This window comes from Centrocercus urophasianus, unplaced genomic scaffold, assembly GCF_019232065.1.
Source record: "Centrocercus urophasianus isolate 14NV4802_14NV808 unplaced genomic scaffold, USGS_Curo_1.0 seq_22, whole genome shotgun sequence".
NCBI classification, from domain to species: domain Eukaryota; kingdom Metazoa; phylum Chordata; class Aves; order Galliformes; family Phasianidae; genus Centrocercus; species Centrocercus urophasianus.
Window position 1 is genome coordinate 17,252,768 of NW_024884778.1, and position 27,025 is coordinate 17,279,792.

At 49.1% G+C, this 27,025-nt stretch overlaps 1 protein-coding gene across 5 annotated transcripts in view; it reads right to left on the reverse strand.

The window, feature by feature from the left end:
- RAD54L2 (RAD54 like 2) overlaps positions 1–27,025 on the reverse strand; it is a 53,423-nt gene that overhangs the window by 17,007 nt on the left and 9,391 nt on the right. For 3 of the 5 annotated variants that reach the window (XM_042823534.1, XM_042823532.1, XM_042823530.1), the window contains exons 2-5: positions 21,135–21,338; positions 3,633–3,831; positions 1,720–1,859; positions 303–434 (exon numbers count right to left, since the gene is read on the reverse strand). In XM_042823534.1, the coding sequence (XP_042679468.1) occupies positions 303–434; positions 1,720–1,859; positions 3,633–3,831; positions 21,135–21,282 (619 nt within the window). In that variant the 5' untranslated portion in view covers positions 21,283–21,338. Of the gene's footprint in view, positions 1–302; positions 435–1,719; positions 1,860–3,632; positions 3,832–11,410; positions 11,748–21,134; positions 21,339–21,884; positions 21,935–27,025 lie in introns of those variants that run through there. The other 2 variants (XM_042823531.1, XM_042823533.1) reach the window with 2 other exon arrangements.

A 27,025-nucleotide genomic window follows, 5' to 3' on the forward strand; every position in this document is an offset into this window, starting at 1 on the left:
TACTCAGATGCAGATGATGCCACATCTCATGTAAGCATTCTTCAGCAGAGCACTGAGCAAAATGAGGAGCATTTATACAGCAGAAATAAATACAAGCTTGCAACAGTGCCTGATGGGCCAGGCTAGAAGTGTCAATTTAGGACTCAAAGGCAAAAATTGGCCATGTATTTGGAAACAAACAGACCTACAAAAATCCAAAGTAATTCCCTACTGGAACATCTGACTAGAGAAACACGGGAAGTTTGTGGCTGAATAAATGGCACTGCTGTGAGAAGACAAGGGTGAGACTGTTGGTCACTTACCATCTTTAATGCTATTTTTTCCTTTAGTATCATCTTCACTGCCGCTGCTGGTACTGTCTAGGCAGATCACTTCCTCAGCAAGGACCTGAGGGGGGAGCTGGGTAGCCTCTGCTGCTCTGAAAATGATGTCCTCTACAAACATGACAATAAGTAATTCATAACAACGGAGAAGGAGACAAAACTGTTCAGAAACCAGACAGTATTTCCTTCCATTTTTGCTCCAATAACTTAGTCCTGGAATTTTCCATAACAGACTCTCACTGTCTAAAATACTGCTATGACTCAGCTTCCTGGGTCACAGTCGCCTTCTTTCTCAGTATACCTAAACAATAACCCATTGCTCATGGCATGCTCTTCATTGCACGCCGTGGCTGGGGCACACTGACCATACACATGCTGAAGTCACCCCCTTCCCCCTTTGTTTCTGTCTCAGAAACAAAAGCATTTCATTTTTCTTCATTCCAATCTTATTTTTCATCCAGCAGAGAAGCACCAACTGCAGAAGGCATAATAACTGCCTCTGCCTGTTAGTAGAGACACTGTAATAATTATATCCTTTATGATAATAAACAACTTTTGATGATCGAGACCATTTTTTGGTATGTTCAAGTATTCCCACGTGGTGAGAGAGGCAAGATCAACAGGGCCAGATAAGAACTGCTGCAGTGACTCAGTAAGCAACCATATTCATCTGGGGCTGCAACCTATTCCTCACAAGTTAAAGTGTTCTAAGCTCCCGTTCCTCTTTTTCTTTTTTAAAGCAAAACACTTTAAACTCTTGAACTTCAGAGACATTATACATTTTCCCAAGAGGTAAAGCCAACCCGAGAACTCCCAGTCCCCTGACAGGCTGCCCAGCTGCACTCCTCTGCCCCTGCACAGCAGTCTGAGGGGCTGTGCTATAAAACCACTTCAGTGATCCAGGTTAGAAGATGATGCAAGACGACATATCGTCGAACTGCATCCTGACACAGGGTTATCTGCCAGGAACTGAGGTCACTCCCATTGCGAGAAGAGAATACTTTGCCATTTATACTGCCTATTATTTTGCTGCTTGTTGAAACATGCTAGAAAGGATAAGGCTACATGAACACACATACACCCAGTGTTCTGTTCTGCTGTCCCAGTACCAGATCCACGCATTACCAGACCACTCACAGAACAAACATGATCTAGAGCAAGGACACGGCCTTTCTGTCAAGTCAGTTTGTTTATGCTTCCAGAGCAGTCGGAAAGACAAGAGAGACCTGTTCCACTACCCTGCTTACACAGTTAACCAGCCAAAATACCTTCAAGCAAAGTTTTCTGCCACCTTCTACCATGCAGCCACAGCATCTGGCTCCACAACTAGCTCACAAGTGGAACGAAATGCCTATCCTTAAAACTCTTGCTTCAGGTGGCATCTCCCACTGCTTACCAGGAAGGAACTCGGGGGACACGGTTGGGATAGTGGCTGGGTAATCCTTCCGTTGCTGCTCTAGACGCTTCCTTCTCTCCAACTCTTCCTGTTGGGCTGCCTTTGTCACAGCCTCTAGTTGGTCCTCACGCAATAGCTTTCTGAACACACAAGCAAATGGAGAAACAGCCTGGTTACACTCAGTTTGCTTCCAACAAAATCAAACAGCTGTCCAGCTGGCTTAACAGACCGACCAGCTCCAAGTCGTGTGTCAGCTAGTGACTACAAACACCACAGCCAAAAGCTACAGACAGTGCTACAGCTCTTTCAAGACTGCTTCCCAGCTGCAGGCAACGATACTCAAGGATAAGAGTTTGAAAGAAGTAACAAAAGGAGGAAAAAACATGAGTGGGTAAGAATACACTTAAGCTAGGTTACCAGAGACCAGCAGTATTTCAAAGAGCATTATTTACTGCCATCCAGTTTACAAATAGATAGGGCACAAAGTATGAGGAAAAAAGGCATCAGTTCCCCCACAAAAAGTTGTCGTCGTGACTTCCATCTGCTTCAGTGTTTTCAGGAAGCAGGACCTCTCAGGGCTTTCACACCACTGTTCCAAAGGCCGCTCTCAAAGCCACTTTTACCACCAGGTAATTGCCATACTTCTGAAAGTCGCTTTCCTCTTTTCAGTTCCACTCTCAGTTTCCAATTTGCAGCCCTGGAAATGAGGGCTCTTTTGCCAGAGAAGAGGTAGAGCCCAAGCAGTGGCAAAATCCAGCCCCCAGTGGGCAGCCACTGCAGGGACAGCTTCTCCATCCTATGCAAGTCTCAGGCTTCCAAGCGTACTCTGTGCTCACTGCTTCAGCTTCAAGGAACTCCGCCTGCACCAGGTGAAACACACACCCAAGATCACCAGCACCATACAGGCAGAAGAGCCACTTGTTGTTGCCACAGGAATCCCCGCTCCACTATGACTCCTCTGAACAAAATGTAATGGTGAATTACCAGCTCACAGCCTATCCCACAGTGTAAGTGGTAACTCAAGCAATCAGTTGCTACTTCGTAAAATTCAGGTGAAATGGATTTCCAGCATTTCATTCACCTGTCACAGTGAGTGTGTTCCAGGACAGAGGTAGGACTGTATTTTAGGCTGTTTACAACACAATCATCAGCAACAAATCACACGTACACATCTGAAACTGGGTATTTACTTAATGATGGTGCTATTTTTTAATTAAATGTCTAAATAAACAGCAGCCAACAGCTGATTTTTGCAATCCGTTCCATAATTAGATATTCACTCTTCTGAAATACCAAATGAATCTGCACCCATATGCAGCGCTCCAGACTGAAAACACACTGCTGCCACTGCTGAAATCCAAAGGCTTTGGAAAAAAAAGCCATCTGCTTTTACAAAACTCCCTCTTTACCCAAAGGAGTCCAGAGGAGGGCCACTAAGATGATCAGAGGGCTGGAGCACCTCTCCTATGAAGAAAGGTTGAGGGAACTGGGCTTGTTTGGCTTGGAGAAGAGAAGGCTCTGGGGAGACCTCATTGTGGCCTTCCAGTACTTGAAGGGAGCGGATAAACAGGAGGGGAACGGCTGTGTGTGAGGGTGGATGGTGAGAGGACAAGGGGGAATGGTGTTAAAGTGAGACAAGGGAAGGTTTAGGTTGGATATGAGGAGGAAGTTTTTCACCCAGAGGGCGGTGAGGCACTGGAACAGGCTGCCCAAGGAGGCTGTGGATGCCCCATCCCTGCAGGCATTCAAGGCCAGGCTGGATGTGGCTCTGGGCAGCCTGGGCTGCTGGTTGGCGACCTGCACACAGCAGGGGGCTGGAACTGGATGAGCATTGTGGTCCTTTTCAACCCAGGCCATTCATGATACAATATGGCAATATACAGGACTCTACTTCTTGTCCTGTTGACGCTCACCTTATGTTTCTCCGCATGTGAGACGGTTTCTGAGCCCTCTTCTTTTTGGTGTCCCCAGAGGCCAGGCTCTTGTGCTGGTTCTGCAAGAGTCGCTCTGCCCGCTCACTCTGCGATGAGGTAGTTGAAGTAGAGCGCTGCCATTCTCCATCCTCTGCGTGCTCAACATGGTCACTGCTGAACACAGCTTCCTGGGGTTGGTCTGCAGAGACAAGGTGGTAACGGCATGAGAACAGCTGTGCCAAGCCATCTCTTGGTTTTTACAAGAGCACCCATCAGGATTTCAGCTGTATGGGAATCCACTCGTGCCAAATCTGGAGTCCTTCCTAACAGTGCCACTCGGAGTGTTAAGAAATCATATGCTGAAGGGTCTGTTTTCCAGTAAAAGCCATGACTATCCTACTCAGCACGGCCCTGAAGTGTCCTTACAAAAAATAGGGTAAGATTGCTTCAGTCCACACAGAGCTTCCATTTACATGACACCTGTGTAACTATCTTCCAAGCTAAGACACACTGCTATCTGCTTCAAACACTGGGTCATGGCCCATCAGGAAGCCCCATACTTTCATCACCAGACTCCACTCTCATGATTTAAATGCTACTTTCTGGCAAGCTCTTTCGAGAAACCACAAAGTGACAATCCTCTTTCTGTGTTACAGACTATAGACTCCTTTTCCCCTGCCTTCTCCTATTTTCAGGCTTGCTTTAGTGCCTGACTTCAGTCTCAAAGTCCTACGCAAAATGACATTGTGTTCCACGTCATCTGGCTCTTCAACAGGCTGCCAAGTGACAAAGTCTGCAGAGCACAGAATGGAAGTGTTTTCTGTTTGAAAGCTTCCCTTGAAGTAAACTGTTTTTGACAAGCCTTGTAGTAGCTTCTTTGAAGCACCTTGTCCCCTTGTGTCGGAGGAGACACCCCAAACCTCATCTCTCCATCAGCTTTCTTGCTCACAGCATGTGTATGAGCTAATGACTGCACTGCAACAACTCTTGGACAGAACTCTGAAGGAAAGAGGGGAAAAAGACATCAGCAGAAAAAAATGCAGAAGTAACACTGAACCATCAAGCATCATTTTGTAATGCCTTGGTACCTGGAGATACAGAGCACCCCTTCTCACAGAGCAGAGAGCTGGAGCCAAGGACGCCTCAGTACAGCACTACAGGCACCTCTTTGGCCTCCAGTGTAACACATCTATTTAAATTAATTTTACCATCAGTATCACCTATTAAAATTGAGGTGACAAGGACCTGACGTGCCTTGGGCCAACTCTGTAGCTTCACTCCAGACATTCCAGTGCCCCTGCCCAGTGCCAGCAACAGCCACAACAGGCTAAAACTAGCATGAGCAGCTCAGCATCCCTGGGAATGGCAGTGCCAGCAAATTGTACGTGTGCTAGCTAAGCAGGCAGCCACAGCTTATGCGATGAATGGAAGAAATGTCACATGTGAGCACTAAAGGCAAAGGGGTTCGCTGCTACCATAGCAGTAATTCTGCTGCAGGCAAGGTCAGGGGGTTCTGTGCTGGAAGCAAACCCACATTACCTGCAACTCCTCAGAGATCCTTCTGGACCTGGACCCAAGGTTACATAACTAGATCAAAGGATCAGATGAAATAGGGCAAAGGGAAACAGGGAGATTGCACACGTGACCGCATTCTCGGGGATGAGTCATTAAAGCAGTGACTATCTGGAGGCAAACACTGCCATGGCTACACTGCTGCCATCTCACTCTGCCCAGGGCATCTTGGTGAGGCAGGAGGAGCACAAAGTCCCACCAATTGGGCAAGGGAAGCGCTCCGCTTCCTCTTCCAGCCATGCCATAGCTCCTACCTGACAGGGTGCAGCTGCAAGCAGAGGTTGCTCTGTTGCTGGTCTGTATTGAGAAGCTGTTCCGTGCTGGGTGTTCCCAAGGGCAGTGGGAATGACATCACTGCAGCCGCGCATCCAGCTCTGAACCTTGGGGGTTCTTGCAGCTCAGCAGCACCCAGCTGTGCCCTGCTCCTTGCACAGACACCTGCACGGAGCCAGGACTGCGCTGTCACAACCCACAGGCCTGGTCACAGCTCTGGTTCATGCTGCAGGTTGGGGCTGCCGACTTTCCCGGCTCACGGAGCAGCAGCACCCACCACCCCCAGCTGTACACAGAGCAGGGCACACGCCAGGCTCCTCCGCTAGCACCACTGAGAAGTCTGTAAGGAACACAGTCGTGACAGCTCTGTGCATCTGCCCCCGGGTGGGATGACTGTCAGGGCTGCCCCTGAACACCATGACTCATGATACGTAACAGAAGAGATCTGCCCCACCGCAGGGCATTTCCTATTGCACCTAGGCCTGAAGAACTCAGCTCACCAACTCCTTCCTGCATAATATTCTCAATGTTTATTCTCACAAAACGGCATGGCATGCAGCCTACAAAATATTCTCCAGCACCTCAGGTTTTGCAAGGCACTAAACACTGTTATGCAAGGTTCCTGAAGCATTGAGCACCTTGTTTTTTAGGGGAGCGCGAGATTGCTGTAACTGACAAAAGTCTTCCCCTGGCACTGAGGTGTGTGAAAAATAGTGCCAGAGCTTCAGTGAGGCCACGCATCTATACAAATAAATCCCAATGGGTCTGTAAAACAGTCAAAAACTCACAGGAAATGCCATTCAGGATCAGACCTGAGGGTCCCCACCTGAGGCTGCTGCACAGGAAGGTGCAGGAGGCGCCTCAGCTCTCACCACACTGAGGGAGCTGGTTGCTCCTTTGTGCCACACTGATATTAACAGAGCCAGCTAGGTTCAGCTCTCCTGGGATGGCAGTCCTCCGCCAGCACGGCTCCAGGGACAGCGGATTGCTGAAAACAGCCCCTTGTTTATTTTTAAAGTCATTTCACTAGGGATATACTCAGGGTACTAACTAGTAATGTTTTGCTGAGTGCGGGCATTATTCCTGCCCTAAGGACCGAGACATGCATGCACGGCGAGGATAGCAGCTGTGTGCAGAGCAGAGAGCCATCCGTTTCTGCTGTGGGAGCTCTCTCCTGCCCTGCACAAAGAGCAAAGAGCAGTTATCCTGTTTCCTGCAGTCTGTGGGCAATCAGAGACCAGCTAGTACTGGCTCATACTACTACAGCCAGCACTGAGCTGCCAGAGCAACAGTGGGAGGAGCACCAAGCGATGGCACAAGGAAGCCTAATTGTACAGCTCCAGCTGCAGTCACTGACACACTGAACTACAACAGAGCCAAAGGCTAGAGCAGCGGCTCTGCAAAGCACTGGCACTGACACACTGCAAGATACTGTGAGTCAGTCTGCTGCCCTCCCTGTGCCGGGCACAGGGGGTGTGGAGGCAATGGGGTTCAGCTGCAGCACAGCAATTGTCTTGGAGGGTGGCAGAGGACTGTGGGGGATTATCTGTATTCAGCTGAAGCAGAAGATAAATGAAGTATTTGCAGAATTTTTTTGTGTACGTTACTGGTGCATGTTGTGTGCATGCCATGCAAGGTGGTGTTCTCAAAGCACACCTCATATGGAGGCAGTGCTATAGAACACCCCAGTACACCCAGCTGGAGGCAGGACAATGATGAAACCCCTGTAAAAGAAGGCGCAGAGGAAGCCTGGGCCCACTTCCTGAAGCCCTACCTACCAGAAAGCTCACAAGACCCGCACGGAACCATGAGCCCTCCAAGGGCTTGGCGCACACCAGAAAGCCCACCCTGCAGCAGGGAAGTGGCTCTCAGGGGGCTGGGGCACAGCCACCCCCCCAGCTGCTATCAGGGCAGCTAATTAGCAACAAGACTTTGTTCTGCTCGGAAAATCATTGCTCTCAGTCTTCAGCGGCGGCAGGATGCCCCTCCCAGCCACAACCGCTTAACAAAGCGCTAATTATGTAAGTGCTGGCATTACATAAGCCGGCACACCTACCCCCAGGCCCCGTGCAGCACCCACTGACCCCTCGCTCCTCTCCGGCCGAGCAGGGCCAGCACCCAGCACCACTACGGCGTATGTCTGTGCTGGGTGACACCAGGGCTCCCCTTGCCTTACCAAGGCTGAGGATACGGGGAGATGCAGGCTCGGTCCCACCACCTCACCATGGCTGCCAGCGCTTGTTGTCCTGCTAAGTCTCACAGTCAAAACATGAGCACAGCATTCTGCCCAGCCCTGCAGCTGGAAGGTGCTCTCTGGGTTATCCACATCAGCTCCAGCATCTTCAATTCCCATTGCTGACTGAGTTAGGGCTAACCACCCCAGCACTGTCACTGGTGTGTTGCTAACCAGACACGGGCTGTCATGTCGGCATGGCAATCAGTGCTGTTACAAATCCGAGTAGTGCATTTTCCATTATCTGCAAACAAAACGTGTCTGTAAAGTGATGGTGCTGCAGATTCAGGACTCTATGAAACACACAGCCTGCAGGTCAGGGGCTGCCCTGGGCTTGTGGGAAGGGCTCTGGGTAAATCCTGGCAGAGGAAACATGGTAGGAGCTTGACCAGGAGAGCATACAGCAGCCAAACCCACCTCCAGGCTCCTCTTGGAAGGATGGAGCTGCAACGAATGGATAAGTGTAACAGATAAGGCAGCACTGCCCTTCTGTTTTTTTTCATCAGCGGCCCTTTGGTGTATCGGTTACCACAAGGTTATGCTGCACAGTAAAACTTTCCCTGCCTGAAGGAACCCACAGGCAGCAGAAGTGAAGGGCAGGAGAAAGGAAGAACCCGAAAGCCAGAGGGAGAGGGAGAGCTGGGAGCGCTGTGAGGCAGGCTGGAACCTTCTGCAGCCAACTCTGGTGACAGACAATATATCTTCTAACCCAGGGATTATGCAAGCAGAACCAGGCCCGCGTACCAGCCGTGGCCGGGTTACATAAAACCCCAGGAGCACTTACACAACGCCAGCAGGGCACAGGTAGCAGCCCCAGCAGGGATGCAGAGCACCAGGGGACGTTTCCATAGCGCTGCAGGAGCACAGGGCACTGCCCCACATCCCTCCTCCACGCACGGCCCAAGATACTTAAGATACTTTTCCCAGGAGAAATCCTCCTACCTACAAATGCCCCCTCCTTTCGAGCCCTCCCTCCCTCTCTCAGCAGAGGGGCAGGGAAACAAAGCCAGGAAATGCACCCAGCACCCAGCGGTGCAGCAGGGCTGGGCTGCATTTGTCCTTTACGCAGGGGATGAGTTACATAAACCTACCGCGCCGCAGCCGGGAAGCGTCTCCAGAGCTGGAAAGCGTTCAGCGAGCTGCGTGTAGGAGGGCTGGCCCTCCCCGCCCTGGTTAGCCCAGTTAACTAGTAACCCAGGATAGAGCTTTGCCAGCCACGTTCAGAAAAAATAACCAAAGGCATCCAAATCACGAGGAACCGGATTTCACCCTCAGACCTCGCTTGTTTTCATAACAGTTCCAAACTCTAAAAAAGAACAGTGGTTGTGTTTTGTTTTGTTTTCCTTTTAAGGTGGATAAACACTCATTTACGTAGAAAAGCTGACTTCCACCCCCCAGCACACACACAGATTCAGAAAATAGATGCAGATGGGGGCTAGCGTGTTCCCAGCACAGTGGGTCCGGCCGGCTGCTGCCATTCCTCTTCTTAGGCACAAATTTCAGGGACTAAGAAAAGAGGACGAGCGAGGGAGCAGGCACTCTGTATTATGCAATGATTACATAAGCATTAGTTTACACTAGGTAGCTGGCAGTTGTGGCGTTAGCTTTCTGCCAGGGTACCCTCAGTGCAAGGGGAAACAATGCAGAAGGGATTACTGCTGCCACACGCTGCCAAGGCCACCTAACCAGCAAACAGTGAGCACCAGCTCACTCTCTGAACTTCCATCTCTTCCCTGAGCCCTCATTCAGCACCTGGTCAAAGGGAGGCGGGGAGAGGCATCTGCTGCTCCTAACTCAAAGGAGCTGAGTGGGAAATAATCCCAGCACAAAGCGTCATCCCTTGGTACCTGTGTGCTTCTCTTCCTCCCCTGAAATGCGTTTTCATGCTTTAAAAGCAAAAGTGGTGCTTTTGGTTTGTTTGGTTTTCAAACTGTAAGAGAACTTCAGCTGCATTGCCCCTTTCTGCTCCGCTTCCTCAAGTAGTTTTGGAGGAATTTTTACGGGCTTTGTTTAATGAGGGAGGCATCGCTTGGGAGAAAAATGCAAATTGTTGAGTTTGAGCCTGTGTGCCACCGCATTCCTCTGGCACCTCTCCCACCCAGAGCAGCCAGAGCAGTGACTGAGTGCTGGAGAAAGCTAATAAGAGCAGGATGAAACAGCATCACTGGAAGAACGAGCTGTTTCTGGCTCTTCCTTTCAGAATGCCAGCACTGCTTTGTGTGCTGCTACAGCAGTCTGACCAAGAGCTGCCAAGTTGTTTGGGGCACTCACACAGCGTCACAAGGACACCCCTGCCCAAAGCATGCCAAAGCTCATTACAGGCTGAAGACAGCAAGCACCAGTCCTTGCCCTGGGGCTGCTCACGTTACTGCTACCCCACTGGTCAGAAGGGAGGATGTGGGTCTATGTGGAGGGGATAGGGCTCTTCTGAAGCAAGAGCCATCAGCTCATGCACAGCCATTCCCCATCAGTTACAGCACTCCCTCAAACAGAGGCACTTTCCCATTGGCAGCACGCTGTGACACACCTCACCCCAGGCACTCTAACTTGACAAGCACAATGCTGCACAACGAAGGCTCAGCTCACCTGCACTACTGCTCTTTTATGTCTCCAAAATCTCTCTCCACCCTCCAAAAAATTTGAAGGGCCTCTAACCTTCTCTTCTCCCCTGTTCATATGACCTACAGTCTCACTTCCAAAAGCATCCTCCCCTCCCACCCCCTTCCTCTCTTTATATACCTATTATCCAGACTGAGTTACATAAGCCACTTGTCTCACCCAGATTCTTCATTTATCCAAACTTACTTTGCAGCGTGATTCCTTTCTCCTCTCACCTGGCACTCTCCCACAACTGGCCTCCTTGCCCTGCCACCACTACCAGAGAGATGAGAAAGCAGAAAAGATGCATTCTTTGCTAGAATCCACACCTCTCCACTAACGGACAACAAACACTGCATGGTTTATTTCCATCAAAACTCCTCTTGAAGACCAGCGTCTCAAACTTGTACAACAAATGGGGCTGGAACCAGTATCTCCCTGTGAGGTGGCTCCTGCAAGGACCTGATCTCACACAGTAACACATTACATCACACATTTAAGGAAAGTTCTTCAAATCCAAAGTTTCTTCTTTCGACACACAGCAACCAACCCAAGGGGCAGCTATCCTCAAAGTGTGTACTGGTGTGAGGGTCTCACCAGAGCGTTCCAATGGGTGGAGGGAAGAAAAAGGAGCAAAGCAGCCCTTAAGCCCACTGGCACCAAGGAGGCGATAGGGGTGGGCAGCCCTGCTCTGTCCAGCAAGGCACCAGGCACTTCATGGGGGTGAGATGCTGGGGAAAGCATGCATGGATCTGAGGGGGTGGGGGAGATACGCTGATACAAAACAATACTGATGATCAACAACTGCCTCCTCTCTCACTAAGTACTACTTCTGCAGTGCTGTGATACAACAGCAGAAACAAGAACAGCCAGACTCAGCATGTCACATCACTTCGGTCTTCAGAATTATAAGCACAAGGAAAGTTTCCTTCTCGTATCCCCTCCGGCAAAGCAACAAGCACTGCAAGACTCTGAAAATTCAACTATTTCCACCGCTGCCTGAGAGTTAGGAAACTGCTGCTCCCAGCACACAGAGAGGGGTGTTCTGCAGGAAAGCAGGAGGGCAAGGAAAGCAGAAGGAAACCAAACCCCTTGGTCCTACCTGGGAACTGCTGCGACTCATCCAGGAGCAACATGCTGCCCGGCGCGCTGACTGCTGCCCGCAGCTATTCTGGGCTCAGGGTCTTCTGTATGAAAGTTTCCAGGCACTCCCAACAACTCCTTATCTCTGCCTGCAGCCCCAGATCCGCTCTCACTGGCTGCTCAGCTGGCAAGTGGGAAATGCCTCCTGATAAAGCAGTCCAGGGTACAGGCGGGGAAACCTGTACTTAAGATTTCTGAAAATAACTTTGGTAAATAGCTCCCGGTGCACGAACCCACCGAGCCGGGACTCAGCATGCAGACATCCTCCCTGAACTCAGCCGAGGCGGAGCGGGGTCACTGTTATATAACTGGTTAAATACGCCTCGTGTTCAGCCTAAATAAAACCTGTCACCGTCTCCTCCCCAGCTGAGCGTCAGGCAACACAGCCCTGCCCGGGGGAGCTGCTGCTGCACTGGGCACCGCTGCCCACCTGGCTGCGGGATGTGCCTGGGAAAAGAGGTTTGGAGGGCTGGAAGGCGCAGGGAGGCGCGCTGGGTGAGCGCAGGGAACGGCTGGCTCCTCTCCCCCGCCTGGTGCTGCGGGGCTGCGCGCTGCTGGGATCGGGGTCCCACTCACGCAGCCCGCGATCCGGTTCAACTAGTGGCAGGGATCGAGCCTGGGAATAAAATGAAAATCCTTACATAACCGCAGGGCTCTGGCGGGGCCCCGCACAAGGGGAATCCCAACAGACAACAGGACGGTCTGGGCAGGGGCCAGAGGGATGGATCGCCGCTGCGCTTCCCTGCTGCACAGCACCAAGGGGGGGGGCTGGGGTGCAGCAGCGCACAGCCCTCTGGCTCTGACAGCAATCTCTGTATCTGCGGCATGGTGAACTGCTTGCACTGTGCCTGCTGGCTTCCGAGAAACCGGCACAATCAAACCCGAGCAGTTCGAACCCGTTTGCTCAACAACTGGGAAAAGAGCATCCCATTGGTCTCACTGAACCAGTAACGCCTACAGCACTGCCTGCCTGCACAACGCTCACAGGGCAGCGAAAGGGCTAGGAAAGAAAGTTCCAAGTTTATAAGGAAATGATCAAGCAGAATTTGCAGGGCACATTTAGCTCTGAGCGTGCCGTGCCTTCCTCGCTACCACCCATCTGCACTGCGCTGTGGCCAAAACCCAAAGATCCGTAGGTCCTGCCCAGTCCTCCTCAGAGCTACTGACTTCTTTGTGCGTCCTTGCACAAACAGAGCCACAGACAGGAGCAAATTCAACCTGGGGATGATGGACGTGTGATGAAGGCAGCTTGCTCTCAAAGCCAGCTCTTTGCTTGGGACAACTAGCAGGCAAACTCCTGTTCGGGCTACAGGTGTGCAAGCAGCCATGGCACAGCACAGGCACTCCTTGTTATGAGACTCACCGTTGATGAAACCATCTCTTGTGAGAGCCACCACTCGGGGTGGTGGAGCACAGAGAATGCTTGCTACCAGCAAAATATCTGCAGTGCTTCAGAGTATGTCATTAAAAAAAACCAACATGCCATTTTCATAACTAGAGCTGGCTACATTTTACCAAAGAAAAAGATTATGAAGTTAGTTAAAAGAGAGAAAAAAGTATCTTAAGGGAGGCTTATTACCCAGATAGGCTTCCCTCTTTGTCACCAGTTCAAGCACTTTGGCACAAAGGAACACACCGTGTTTGGCAAAGGGCAGAGGAGGGACCGATCAACTGGGAAAAGCACATGACACTGCAGGGCTGGAAGGGGTAACCAAGCACAAGCTCTGCATCTGCCCAGTGGATTTCTGAAACCAGGAAGCGAGACTTCAAGGCAACTGTTTGTGTAAATACAGCTGGGTGCTTTCCAGGGCACGTCTGTTACACTCACAAAGCACAGCGGAAACGAAAGCTCAGCGTATCATGGAAAACGTGACCTGCACCTGTCCTTTACCACAAAGGAATAAAAAGGGAGTTTCCTTCTTTACCTTACCGTGCAAGATGGAAAGGAACTTATCAACACATAGCAGCCCTACTGGTGAGGCCATCGCTGTGGGAAGCACGCATTCCTGCAGCCCCAATCCTGCAGCCTACACCGCCAGCAGCAGCCAGGTCACAGAGCAGCGTCCTCCCTGTTGGTCACCTTACTGTTAAGTCCATCTACTGAACAGCTTTCTATGAGGCTAGCCTTGCCATGGAGAAGAATAATCTCCCTCTCATCACCCAAAGTTGAATCACTTGCTCCTTAGCAAACCAGAGAATCGTTACAGCTAGAAAAGATCTGCAGATCTTTTTCCTAGTCCAGCCATCAGCCCATCACCACCAATTCCCACTACGTGTTGCAATATAAAAAATAAAATGCTGAATGTATTGAGGTCACTATGGAAAACTCATCAATATAATGAGTTTTGGAGTGAGCTGCACGGTGTGAAATCCAATCTGTATTGTCACACTGTACTTAAATTCATACAAATCTTGGTTTATTGTCCTTGCTACCTAAGGTCATTCTTCACAAGAAACCCGAATATCCCTAAATCGTGAGGGGCAGCTTGGGTTTGTACATGATACAACAAAAATCTATAAGGTTTGCTCCAAAATTAATGCCTCTGATTTTATTCTGTTTGCCCACAGTGTCAGAGGTGGATGTTGGTGGGGTGGCAATATGGTTAAACCTTCCCACTCTATTCCACGACGTTGCTGTACAAGAGATGGCAGCAGAGGGGCAGCCTGAGAAAACAGCGTCTGACGTGGAAACGTGTACGAAGCAAAGGTGGGTCACTGAGTTCCTCTGTGCAGAAAATATGGCACCCACTGACATTCACTGATACTTGCTGAGTGTTTGTGGAGATCAAACGGTGGACACGAGCACAGCGAGGCAGTGGGTGGGCAGTTTCAGCAGTGGCAACGGCCAGACTGCGTCACCTGCACTAGTGTAGACTGTTCTGAGTGTGGTGTGCAGGCTTTCGTTCATCACTGCCCAAAACGCAGAGACAGAGGTGACGACTGTGTTGAAAAATAATCTACTGTAGCTGAGAGTTGGCTTTATCAAACAGCATTACTGTGCGCATTGCATCCGTTGTAGTTTCTAGGGAAATAAATAGGAGGCATTACTTCAGGAGCAACCTACACAACCATCAGTGACATGAAGTGATGAAGCTGTGCATTCCACAGACGCTTTTCAGAGGATTGCTGTGACAAAACACGCACTGCTTCAGGCCCGAGTCCCAAGCATTCAGACTGTCTACCCGAACTGCAGCAAAGCAGCCACGAGAAGCATACCATCTAACGACTCCAGGGATGCATATCACACACACTGATCACCCTGCCAAAGCCTGTGATTCACGTGCTTTCCACTGCCCACTGGGACACAATCCCAGCATTTGTCTTCCACTTACCCTCAAGAAACTGATTCACATCTCTTCCTACGTTGCTGCTGCTGCAGATGGCACTGTGCACTGGAACAAGAGGATTTTGTACACCTTCATTTCACTTCCACTTAAGCCCAACGTTAACATGAATCCCAACCAAAAGTACACAGTGTCACTTCAAAACTACTTTCAGCAGTGTGTTTTACACGCACAAAGGTTACCTTACAGCTGTTTTAACTGCAAAATTTGTTTTTACAGAGACCAGCAGTTTTTTCACCTAACCCCAAAAGATTTTACCTTGCAGCTTTCTGCTGCATCATTCCTGTTTGCTTATTTGTAAATGACAATTAAAGCCCTTGTACTCCTAACTCAGAGGTTTTTCTCTGCTCACTGGCTGAACTGCAAGCTGAAGAAAACATAAGACATTCTCAACATCTGTAGCACAAACTGCTGAGTACTGCACCGAAAAACTGAGTTGAATGAGGACGCACGCTGGTGGAAGCTCACTGCTGCAGGTTTCTACAAAGCCTAGAGCAACCAAACAAAATCGAGCTAATAACTGCAACGTGATGCTTTGTTTCAATATCCAAAGAACAGATGTCAGTTAATTAAAACAGTCCCTTCTCCTTCCAAATCTGCTGCCACTTCTTGGCCAACAACAGTGTTTAAGCAACAGACAGCTACACAAGTTTTATTGAGCCAGTCATTAAAAGCAGTACCATGCCAGACAAATTAAAAGAAAAAAAGAAAGTAAGTTCTTGCATAGTTTAAACTCCAACACAGAACAAACAGAGAAGTGTTTCTCCCTGCCTGGTACATCTGAAAATAAAGGGAGCGTTGCATAAAACGCAAGGCAGGGGATTTTCAGTGTGGCTTTACCATGCAACCTTGGCAAAGCGACTCTGCCATTCCTTCCTTGTTCGAGAGGGAAAATACTGCAGTACAAATTTGCTAATTAGCTTCCTTGTGATTCTATCGTGCTTTCAGAAGTTGCAGGAGGAGCACGGCACCTCTCAGCAATGACTACACGCGGTACAAAGTTGACCACTGAAAACAACATGGGGAAAAGGTACAAAGACTGACCATGTGCTGTCCCTCTGAGATCCTCTGCCTCCCAAATGAGACACATTGCGGCCAATGAGACACAAACCTCCAATCCTGCCAAGCCTATCAGAAAAGCAGGAAGCAGCAGGACCCTCTGCTCCAACAGGAAGCCTTGCAGTCACTCTGCGCTCAGCTAATAACTGCTTGCTCACCCACACCCCGCAGCCAGGTGCTGCTCCCATGCTTGTGCAGCTTTAAGAGCACTCAGCACACGGCGAGTGGTTAAAAAAACCCCACAGACGCAGCGCAGAGCCACGGACGTGGGCACGGCAGCATTTCTATTTTGTGCTCCTGCATACGCAATAGCTCGAAGGGAAGGAGAACGGAAAGCGGGGGGGAGCACACGCTGAGTCCTAACAGCATCATCTGACGGGATCAGGCAGCGGCGCGCAGCCGGCGGGTCAGGAGGATGCAGGGCTCTGGCGTCATCGCCTCCTTTGAAAGCAGCGAAGTCATTCCAGAGGGTTATGCAACGTTCTGACGTCACCGGACTCGGTGCCACCCTCTCCAAAAGGCAGCTGCCGTCAGAGAGCCTGCAAGGGGGCCAGGAGACACTGGCACCTTCCACCTGAGCTTCTCCTGCTGAGGGCGAGCAGAGGAGACGGGGCAGAGGCAGCAGCTGGCACAAAGCTCTGTGCTGAGCGCACAGCGTCCTTTCTCCTGGCTGAGTGCTCACAGGGCTGAGAGACAGGCAGCAATGGGAACCCTGCTCCCAGTGAAGCAAAGCTCCCAGGGAAGCCAGTGGAACTTTGCCTTCCTGGGACACGAAACCTTCCCTGCGGTTTCAGCGTAACCTCTCTGCATTACTCAACAGCTGGGATTGCTAAAACTGCAAATGGCAGCATCCAGCCCCTTTTCACCTTTGATATCAATTAAATCTTTTGTATTTTATTCAGCTGGATTGCGGAAGCATAGAGGACAGTCAGCTCCTAACTTTCTGGCTCTTAGGAAATTAACGTAACTCTCGAATGTAAGGCTTGCAGAGGCAGAGAGTGCATGCTTAGCAGACAAAAAGCAACCTCAGAGGTGCTCCTGCCCCTTTCAGGGAGTGAGAAAGTATTAGAAAAAAGCTTAGTTTTAGTTACAGCAAGTCACCGGAGAAACGCGCGGAGCACCTGCAGCTGCCGTGGGGCTGCGCCATGGGCTAACACCCTTATGATGAAACGTTCAATGTTCTCAGCTGAACCACTGATAAGGTAATGCAGCTTCTGATAGCAATTCCATAAGGTTCAGAACCACACCAGTATGCAGGATATAAGTTCACAAGTTGATTCCTTTGGCAATTACTTCTGTACCTCTCTGGGATCGCACACACTTCCCCTGTGCGTCCAACCACGAGTGCAGCACACAGCCTACAAGAACTCACTGTCAGCACTAAAATCTCCCTGGTTGTTTAAAAACAAAGCGCACGCAGACATCCAGGTTTGGTTTCTCAGATCAGGGCCAAGCAATGTCACCGTTGAGGTTTGGTTCCCCAGAACAGAAACTTCCAGCTTCCTCACAAATAGTCGTGGGCAGATTCCAGAGGGAGCTGCATCCAGTCAGGGGTAACCAAAACGAAGGAATCGAGGTAGGAAAGTCCACCAAGAAGGAAACAAATGAATGACGTCAGCCACCACTTCCCTCAGCACCCAACTGGGCATTTGCCAATTAGACTGCAGGATCCACACCTGGGGGGACCCATTGTTGGCACACGTACACACACTGCAGCAGTGTTTAAAATTCAATTCCTTAAGGTAATTTTCCAGATCACAGAATGGCTTGGGCTGGAAGGGAACCAGCGTTTCCCAGCAGAACATGCTGTGCAGTCAAGGCAAAAAGAATTCAGGTTGCTGGGACTTGTCTCCATTTGCTCCTATAAAAATACCATCAGATTCATGCAAAATTGCAGGTGTGTTGCCTTCTGGTTGTAGCTCCTTCTCTTTTTTTTCCACCTGCAGTGTAATTGTACACACACCACCTGCACACACCACCACTATGAGCTCCAAAGGGCCACAAAGGAACATCATGCTCAACAAAATCCATTTTTGCTGTAATTTTATGCAGATGTTTTTACTCCTCAACCACCAAGCATAAATTCCAAGCACGGCAGCACCCTTTTAACCAGAAAGGCATTCCTTTTGCAGGAGCCCAAGGAAAGCAAAGACCTTTACAAACCTGCCTCCTCAGCGGCTGTCTCTCAAGTGAAGTACTCCTGCTTTGGCATCTTGGGAGACCCAAAACTATGACTGTCAGGTGGCACGCCCAAGTTCAAACAGAAAGCAGACAAACAGAAAGCATTCTGGAGCACGCTACACAAATAAGAGGTGACTCTATCTGAAGCCGTGACATTATTAAATGTGACAGGCAGAGCTGAGTGGTTTTAAGGGGTTTGAATGAGGAAGAGGGGGTCTTTCTTTCCCCTTCACCAACCTTTCAGTGGGTCCAGTCCCTCTGGTCTCCTCTCAAGAGGAGACGTCAGTGCCATCACCCTCTAGAGAGGCTGGATGCACTCTGTACCAGCACCAACTGAGCCTCTCCTTCATTGCCCTCTTCACGTCCCTAGGCAGGGCAGTACATTCTGCACCAGCCCTTCAGCAAGGAAGGCAGAGGTGATCCTTCTGAGATGGGAAGGAGTGCACACTGCCTCCACCTCCTCCTGCCCTCTGTTGGTCAAATGTAGGTGCGACAGAGCCAGCGCTCCCCAGGCCTGGGGAAAGGAAGAGGACACGGCACAGCATGGGACAGGAACAGCAGGCAACACAGGGCAGGACGCGAAGCTAAGGGTGTGAATGTTGTAACATCCCAGTCAGAGCATCTAGTGTGCTATTATTTGGTGCTGCCTGGTCTGGTGTATCTGTATATGAAGAGCTGCAGTAATAGGATGACACTGGAAAGCTGTCTCTTGCTGTACTCCAGGAGCACTGATTTCAATCCCCATCTGCTGCACCACACACCTGCAATGTCAACACAACCAGAGCTGCCAGAACAGCATCCAAATGCCTGCACTTAAGGCACCTTTCAGACACCTGAAACAATCAGCTCTTAACAATTTTTCCTTTGAATTATCATTAAAAAAGTTTCTGAGGCAAGAACGCAACCAACTTGCCAAACTATTAATAGCAGAACAGCAATATGTATGAGTAAGAGATAATGATTTCCAGAATAATTAGAAGATATTCAGAAAGAGTGAACAGCAGAGCATTATAGTAAGAGTAATTCAAGCCTTCATGCAGTCACTATTTTGCAAGACAACTGTAAAATTATTAGTTTTATAATTGTTGCATCACAACTATTTAAAACAAGAATCATTTTCAGTTTGGGGAAAACATGCAGCCTGGTGCCCTTTTGAGGAAATAACAGGGAAAAAACTATTAATCTGTAGAATCTTTCACTGCTTGAAATGTGCAAGAGCCACCCCACAGGGGAAGGATTCCCCCAGGATCCCTTATGGGACATCTGCAGGATGACCACAACACCAGGAGGGAGGAGAACAGCCCTGCTGGGAACGGGGAGAACAAAGCTTTAACAGGAATTATTAAAACCAAGACTTTATCAAGTTTCATGGTACAAACATCAGACTTCTTCCTTCCTTCTTAGGAATTACACGTAACTGCTCCAGGAGGATTTGCATGAACGGGGGTCAACTGCACAACGAGGACTACAGACAGATAAAAATGAAACAGTCACAGAATCACTTAGGCTGTGAAAGACCTTCGAGATCACCAAGTCCAACCACCAACCCAACCTACCAAGGCCCATCCCTAAACCACGCTCCTTAGTACCACATCCACAAAGCGATCCTCTTGAATTTGAAGTTAGCTATACTTCACAGTCCAGATAACAGCACTCTAACATTCTGTCAGGCAAAATTAAAGCCGAAAAAATCCAAAATCTCAGAGGCAATCTAGCTTCGCTCAGACTGCGTTCGGTAGTTTTCTCCTTTGCCTAATAAATAAATACAACACCACTCTGCATTATCAGCATGCAAGCTCCTCTTACTCCTCATTACTTCCATTGTTCTGTCAGTCGCTGAAGGAATATAAAATACAAGCATGGTGTACAGTGTTCTGGTGGACACTGAACAGAGCCACTCCTCTGCTAGTAGAAGTTTTCCTAAAATGTCACAGCTCCTCAGGCTCTGCTGGGTGCATGCTCCTGTGAATGAAGTGACAAGGTCACTGCCAGCCTCTGAGCCATCTGCAGCCCTGCAATCACCTCGCTTCTCACCACAGTTAACACTTCCACTGCTGATTTCTCATGAGAAAGGCACCATGCGACAAAAAACAGGAATAAAACTCATTCGTATGAACCTTATCTCAACATTTTAAATCACAAGAGCATCTTCAAGTGCCAAGAAGGAATAAAAGGACTCAAGGACAAAGTACTTAAAAACCAGTAATATTTTTGGAACTGGGACAAGACAGTAGTGCCTGTATTTAACATATTCTATGCTAAGAAAAAGAGGCCTATGCTCAGTAGTACATTTAAAAACCTGTACACTCTGAATTTAAATCACAACTGAAATAACTGAAGATTGATCATCGAGTGTATAATGGCATGCCAACAGGGCTGGGACATGGTTTAATGACAAGGAGTCGGTGGCAAAGACAGCACATGGAATTCCCACCTGCCACGCACTGCTCCATGCCCTGCCACCAAACGCTGCTGAGATCGGGTCATGAACCAAAACCTTGCTTAAAAGGTACTTTCCAGAGCAGAGGTCCACAAACAGCTATGCAGGTCCTAACTGAAGATGAGACTGGGGCCACTACAACTACGTGAGCACAGAAGGTGACGACTTTGTCAGCGGTGCCATTCTTCATGTAGTGAAGAAACGCTGCAGCTGTCAGAAAAGAATGGTTCCCTGTTGATGAAGATGGGATAACTGCCAACAACATTCATTCAACTGTTTACTTGTGGGCAAAAAGCAGTGATGTAAATATATTTAATTCTTCTAGATCCTTTTAATAACACATGGAATTGTAAACGGATGTATCCATATCTTTAGATAATTGCTTTCCTAGAACACACAGCCATTTAAAAAATTCCAACCTCCTTACAGGCTATGCTTGTAGTTCATAAGGAGATTCTGTGGGCCAGAAGACCAACTTTTACCTGCATCAAATCCCATTTAAACTAACCACCCAGATATGCAGGTCCCCCTACCAGTCCCCAGACTATCTATCCATAGTCTATCCCTCGCACTACCTACCAAGACGTCGCTCACCAAACTTAGCAACACCAGCTTTGTGTAACAGAAGTATGCACAGATTCACTGCCCCATCCACTTACCACTCTCATCAAGTAGGTCCTCCTCATCATCCCCATCATTGTCCTCCTCCATCGCCTCCTCATCTTCCTCCTCCTCCTCTTCCATATCCTCCTGCTCCAAGTCCGGGTCCAGGTCCGGATCACTCCCTGAGATTGACTCGTCTGACATGACTCCCAGCGGTGCTCCTTGTGCATTACCTGCTCATGTTCCACCGTGAGGCAGCCCTGTGACAACAGGAAACAAAGGGGTACGTTAGGAGCCCCAAAAAACCCAACCTATGAGCACCACAGCTCCAAACGTTAGCACTGCTACCAATGGAAAAGCCTGGATGTCCTAGTAATCTTTTAGATAATTACATCAGACTGCACAAAAACCTGCATGGAAGGCAGATGCCACAGGCAATGTACCACGGTGCAGGCCCAGCCTTCTAGAATCAATACCGACTAATCATTCAGAAAGCATCTCTTTCTTGGTATCTTTGACATGTGCACAGCAGGAGGGTTCTGGTATTTATGTCTGATTATACAAAGATGCAAAAATAAATACGTTATGTGAACAATTTCAGAATGCTGCAGTCCAGACAAGAGACAGACAAGCACAAGAAAAAAAGGACTGGACTCAGAATTCCCCACTGCTGTGCTACGTTGATCCCCAACCATTGCAAGCATCACTGCAGGATGCAGGTGGCAACCACCTCGTGTCCCAGCCATACCCACTGCTCCCCACAGCCTGCAGCTGCCTCTCAGCCCCCGGAGCAGGGATAGCATTACCTTAATGACAGCACAGGCAGAAAACAACCAGGATCCCCATTTGTAAAGGCTGCGTGCTCCTCTGTAAAGGGGGGCAAGAAGAAAAGCAATCATAAAGGAGGGATGGATTAGTGGGAATTGCAGATTCACAAGTTTATCCAGATCACACACCGCTGCTTCTGGACAGTGATGCCTATCTGGGTGCTCCTCCATGCACAAAGAATTACCATGGATGAATGAGAAGAAATACACTCTTTAAAGGAAAATAAAGAAAGCATCACAAGGAATGTAAAGCAAAGGATGCTGGAAGTCTGAAGGTTAAAGACAACTCAAGGCTCCCGAAGCAAGGCTGCAAATTTGACACGTATGCTGAATTATTCCAGCTGAAGTCATCAGTTTCTGCTTTGCCTCTCTTAGGCTTCTCAATAATGCTGAAAGCATGGGTGAGAAAGAAGAAAACAAACACAAGGGAAGAGCAGGCTTTGGGGGAATTCACACTGAAATAGGAAGTGTTTCACTACGAGGTCCTGGTAGCACTCCACCACCAGGCAGACAGCTGAAGTCCTCACTCTTACACACGTGGTACAAAACAAGCACTGCAGACATGAAGCAATTAGAAGTTTCCTAAATTTGATGCACATTTCAAAACAGTAGCTGAGCTTTGCTTTTCAAAAGCTTTGGTGTCTCCTCGCAGCTGATACAGAGCCCTGAGGAAAACAAGCATTTTGCCCTTAGAAACAGCCGGGTTGTACTCAAACCTGCCATTACAAGGCTGCATGCATTCCTGTGCCATTCAGGAGATGAGCTGTACTGGTGCCTTGCTGCTACCTGGGATTTCAAGGGAATTACCCATTGCCACGACGCCCACAGCATATCACGTGTGAACACATCCTCTGCCTTCTCCAGGGAGGAGAAAAGATCTGTGGTGTCTATCCCCCTCCAGGAAGCCAAGGCGTCCGATCAGCTGAACATCAAATTAGGATTCAGACAGCCTCTCTCATCCACCATATCCCATCTCTCGGCAGAGTGTAGCAGCTTTTGGGCTTTGCTTTTGAAGGTAGAACACTTTGGGTGGTGAGTGCCATGTGGTGACAGTGAGCGAGGCCTGGCTACAGCCTAGGAAGCTTCACAGGCTGACGAGTTCAGACACACTCCTGTCCTCTCGGTGTTTCTCCCTCTCTACACAGCAATAGCAGCACCATTTCTTCTGTCTGAAGTTGAGAGGAAGGTTTAACGCTAATACCGCTGCGGTGCTGAGGAGTAAAGAGGATTCCATCACCTCCCCAACCTCCAGCCACGTCCAGTATCTGGGACTCATCAAGATTTGTCCCTCAAAGCCTGTTTTGCAACCAAGACATCAGTGGGCACCGCAGTGACTGGCCACAGAACGGAGCACAGCAGCAGATCACAGAGGGATCTGCACGGGCAGTTTAATAAAAACAGGTATTTCAACGTCAGCATTGCATAAAGCCCTCTGCCTTCCGCTGCACCACAGATTTCATGGTATTAACCATTTCCCCTCCCCTCCCTCCTTTTTTGTTTTTGTTTTTCTTTTATTGTTTGTGGCCATAAGATTCCTCTTACGCACGCAGAGCACATTAGCACTTCAAACTGGGAGCAGCCCTAGGCTCTTTGGGGTGGGGAATCATCTTTCTGCTGGGTCCCGTGCTAGCAAAGTTTGAATCACAGAATGGCCTGGGTTGCAAAGGAGCACAGTGCTCATCCAGTCCCAACCCCCTGCTGTGTGCAGGTCACCAACCAGCAGCCCAGGCTGCCCAGAGCCACATCCAGCCTGGCCCTGAATGCCTGCAGGGATGGGGCATCCACAGCCTCCTTGGCAACCTGTTCCAGTGCCTCACCACCTCTGGGTGAAAAGTTTGGGTACTTCCTAGGCAGCCCTCAGCCAAAGATAAAGCACCCAGATGTGGATTTCTAACAGCTTGATGTTAACATATTGTATAAGATTTAAAACCTTTTAACAGTTTGCAAGTAACACCTCAACCTAGCAGGAAATAAACCTGAGCCAGCAGTATTACTGGCCAATACTAGCCTAGCAGATCCATTTTCTTATTCTTTCACTTACTTTTGAACCAAACTGGATGTAAAGCCATCCTCAGATGATTACTTTGATTATAGCCCCTTCCCCCTTTGCAGCGATTGAGTTCTCACCTGTGACTCACAGATGCCTGGTGGCCACACACAGCTCGCTGGAAAGGAAGAAAGCAATTCTCCTTTTCCTCTTGTTCAAACCGCAGTGGAACTCAGTAACAGCCAAGAAAGGCAAGGAGCTGCAGAATCACAAAGGGGAGGGCATCTGCTTGGTGCAGAGCAGCCCTCTGGGGATGGCAGGTGCTCCTCTCCCACCCATGTGGCACACCAGCCTGAACCCACATTTGATGCGTGCATTTAGGAGCCCACTGTGATTTGTGGGAAGCAGAAACTGAGAGAAACAGTGTCTTAGAAAACTCTCCCATCCATCAGTTTCGGGAGACCTGCAAGTCTTGCCCTCTAGGATAAAATTTTCCTTCCTACAAAGCACGGCGATGCTGAACGCAGCACGAAACCGCATGTTCCCCAACAACAAAAGCCTCTCTCGAGAAAGGGTGGGAGAAAGCGAGGAAAAAAATGAAGAGACAAAGAAAAGGGAGAGCTAATCCTTCCCTTCTGCTGACACGACAGTGCTGGAACGGGAATGTGACAATGAGCATTACATAAGGCTGCTCTCACCACCATCCCCAACGAGACACGCTGGCATTACACAACATGGGCTGGTGGCACAGGCCCTGCCAGCCACTGCTCCGGGCTGTGACACACGGCAGGGCCAGCCCCTGGCAGCCCTGGAAGAAGTAAAAGGGATATTCTTCAGGAGATGGCAGTGCTCACTTCCACATGGACTTCAGAAGGAGCACTGGACAAAGGCAGAATGAAGCAACAAGCTCTATTTGTACATATGCATGTATGGATAGCCATTCGCTACGAAAAGGGTGATTGCATTTCATTAAAATAAATTATTTAGTTACTCTGAAGTCGACATTGGCTCCCTAAAAATAAACTCCTTCAAAACTCCTGGGGAGGGGAAATGCCCTCCTCAGCTGACCACCCTATGGAGGGGAGTGCGTAGTGCTGCACTCCACAAAACCTGACCATCTGAGGTAAGCAGCAGTGATCAGTCCTAACAGTTACTGATATTTCTCTGTGTTAACGTCATAACTGAGTAAAAAAAGCTTATTTCACAGAGTCATATTTTCGGCACTGTCAGTGTCTGCATAGATGGCGTTTGTGTTCCTTCCTAGAAGAAAGGTTAGGAATAGGAAACATCCCTCCCTCCCCAGATCATAGAATCACAGAATGGCCTGGGTTGAAAAGGACCACAATGATCACCTCATTTCAACCCCCTGCTGTGTGCAGGTCACCAACCAGCAGCCCAGGCTGCCCAGAGCCACATCCAGCCTGGCCTTGAATGCCTGCAGGGATGGGGCATCCACAGCCTCCTTGGGCAACCTGTTCCAGGGCCTCACCACCCTCTGGGGAAAAACTTCCTCCTAATATCCAACCTAAACCTCCCTTGTTTTAGTTTAAAGATCACAGTTTTATTTTCAAAGCAAACAGCATTTCAGCATAAAAGCTACTTGCAAGTCAGATTTCACATGCTTTGCCCACAGCACCTACAGCTACAGAAACCAATCAGCATCGAAGAAAGGAACAACATCCTGAGCAAAGACTGGGAAGACTCAACAGAGAGATGTGGCACACCAAGATTCCAAACTTATTGCACAGAAAAGATGAACCTGGATGAACCAGCATGAAGGACCGCCCAGTCTGGAATCCCAAGAAACAAGATTTCAAAAGTCAGCTGATGGGAAAGCAATGCCAAAGCCTTGTCCCTGTGAACACAGAAAGGTAGCAATAGGTTGGCCAATTTTGACAAGCAAGGAAGGTCCAGACTATAGAAAGATCCCTCTAGGACTTCAGGCTCTTATTACACATAAGTGGTAAAGAAGTTATGTAATAAATTACAGCAGTGGAACAGAGAAGGGAAGGCAAAGAGCTGACCCCTTCTCAAAGAAAGCTCAGTCGCTGCCACTCTACAAGGTCAATCTATGGCTCTGGATGTCGTGATATGATAACATTATGGCTCACCTACTTGAAGAGCGTCCCAGGGAAAGCGCCTCACACAGCTCATAAGTAACACTTTCTTGCTTCAGAAAGAGGAAAACTGCGTGTTTTCTCAATGCTGAGGGCCGAGTTGATCTATTCCACTTTCTCAGCACCGCCCTACCCACACTCTTTTTTTTGCCCAGCAGAGAAGCACGCTTCATTACTGGGGAATGATTCACTGTCTGCGACTGCGTCTCCGCTCAGGAAATGTGTTCCCATCACCAGTGGTCCAGGGCAACCAGCAGCCCCTCTGAGGCAGATGCCAGTCCCACTGCACACCACTACGCAGAGCTAACCACAACCCAGCCCTGCCTGTGCTCAGCTGTCAGCAGTTCACCACTGAGGCTTGCAGAGGGCTGGGAGCTCGTTTCCCGTGCCTCGTCCTTCTTCCTCTCCAGCACTGGACTCAAAACTAGGTTTCTGGTTTAAGCAGTTTTTAGAAAAAGACTTCAAAACAGGTTTGTCCCTCTTTATTCGCAGCCCCACCTCCAGCAATCATTACGCTACAGAGCAGAAAGTATTACTTATGCCACCTACAGTTTACCAAAGTAAGTTGAACACAAGCAAAAAAAGAAAAACTCCCAAAGCAGGAAGGAATGGAAATACACAGTTTTGAGCTCTCATGAAATAAAGATGACAATAAGCATATGGCAGACCCAAAATGCTCCTGTCTGCAAAGCAATCAGACAGCAAACTTATTTTTACTGGCTACCACAGTAGATTAAAAATCCATTAGAGGATTCAGAACTGTCAGCAGCATGGGTTTCTTCCAGAGCCATTCCTTCCAGCAGAACGTCCTGCTGGCAGAGGGCCGGGAGGATTTACAGTCAGTGCCACTCACAGAGGGCACTTTTCTGCTGGTTCTGAGATCAAACACTTTCATCTTCACCCTTCCCACTGAACGTATCAAAATAAATCAGGTACCTTCCTACCCTGCACAGACCCAACCTAGCATCTGTTTCCCTCCTGCTTGCAACCAACTGGATGAAAGAGCCTTCCATGCT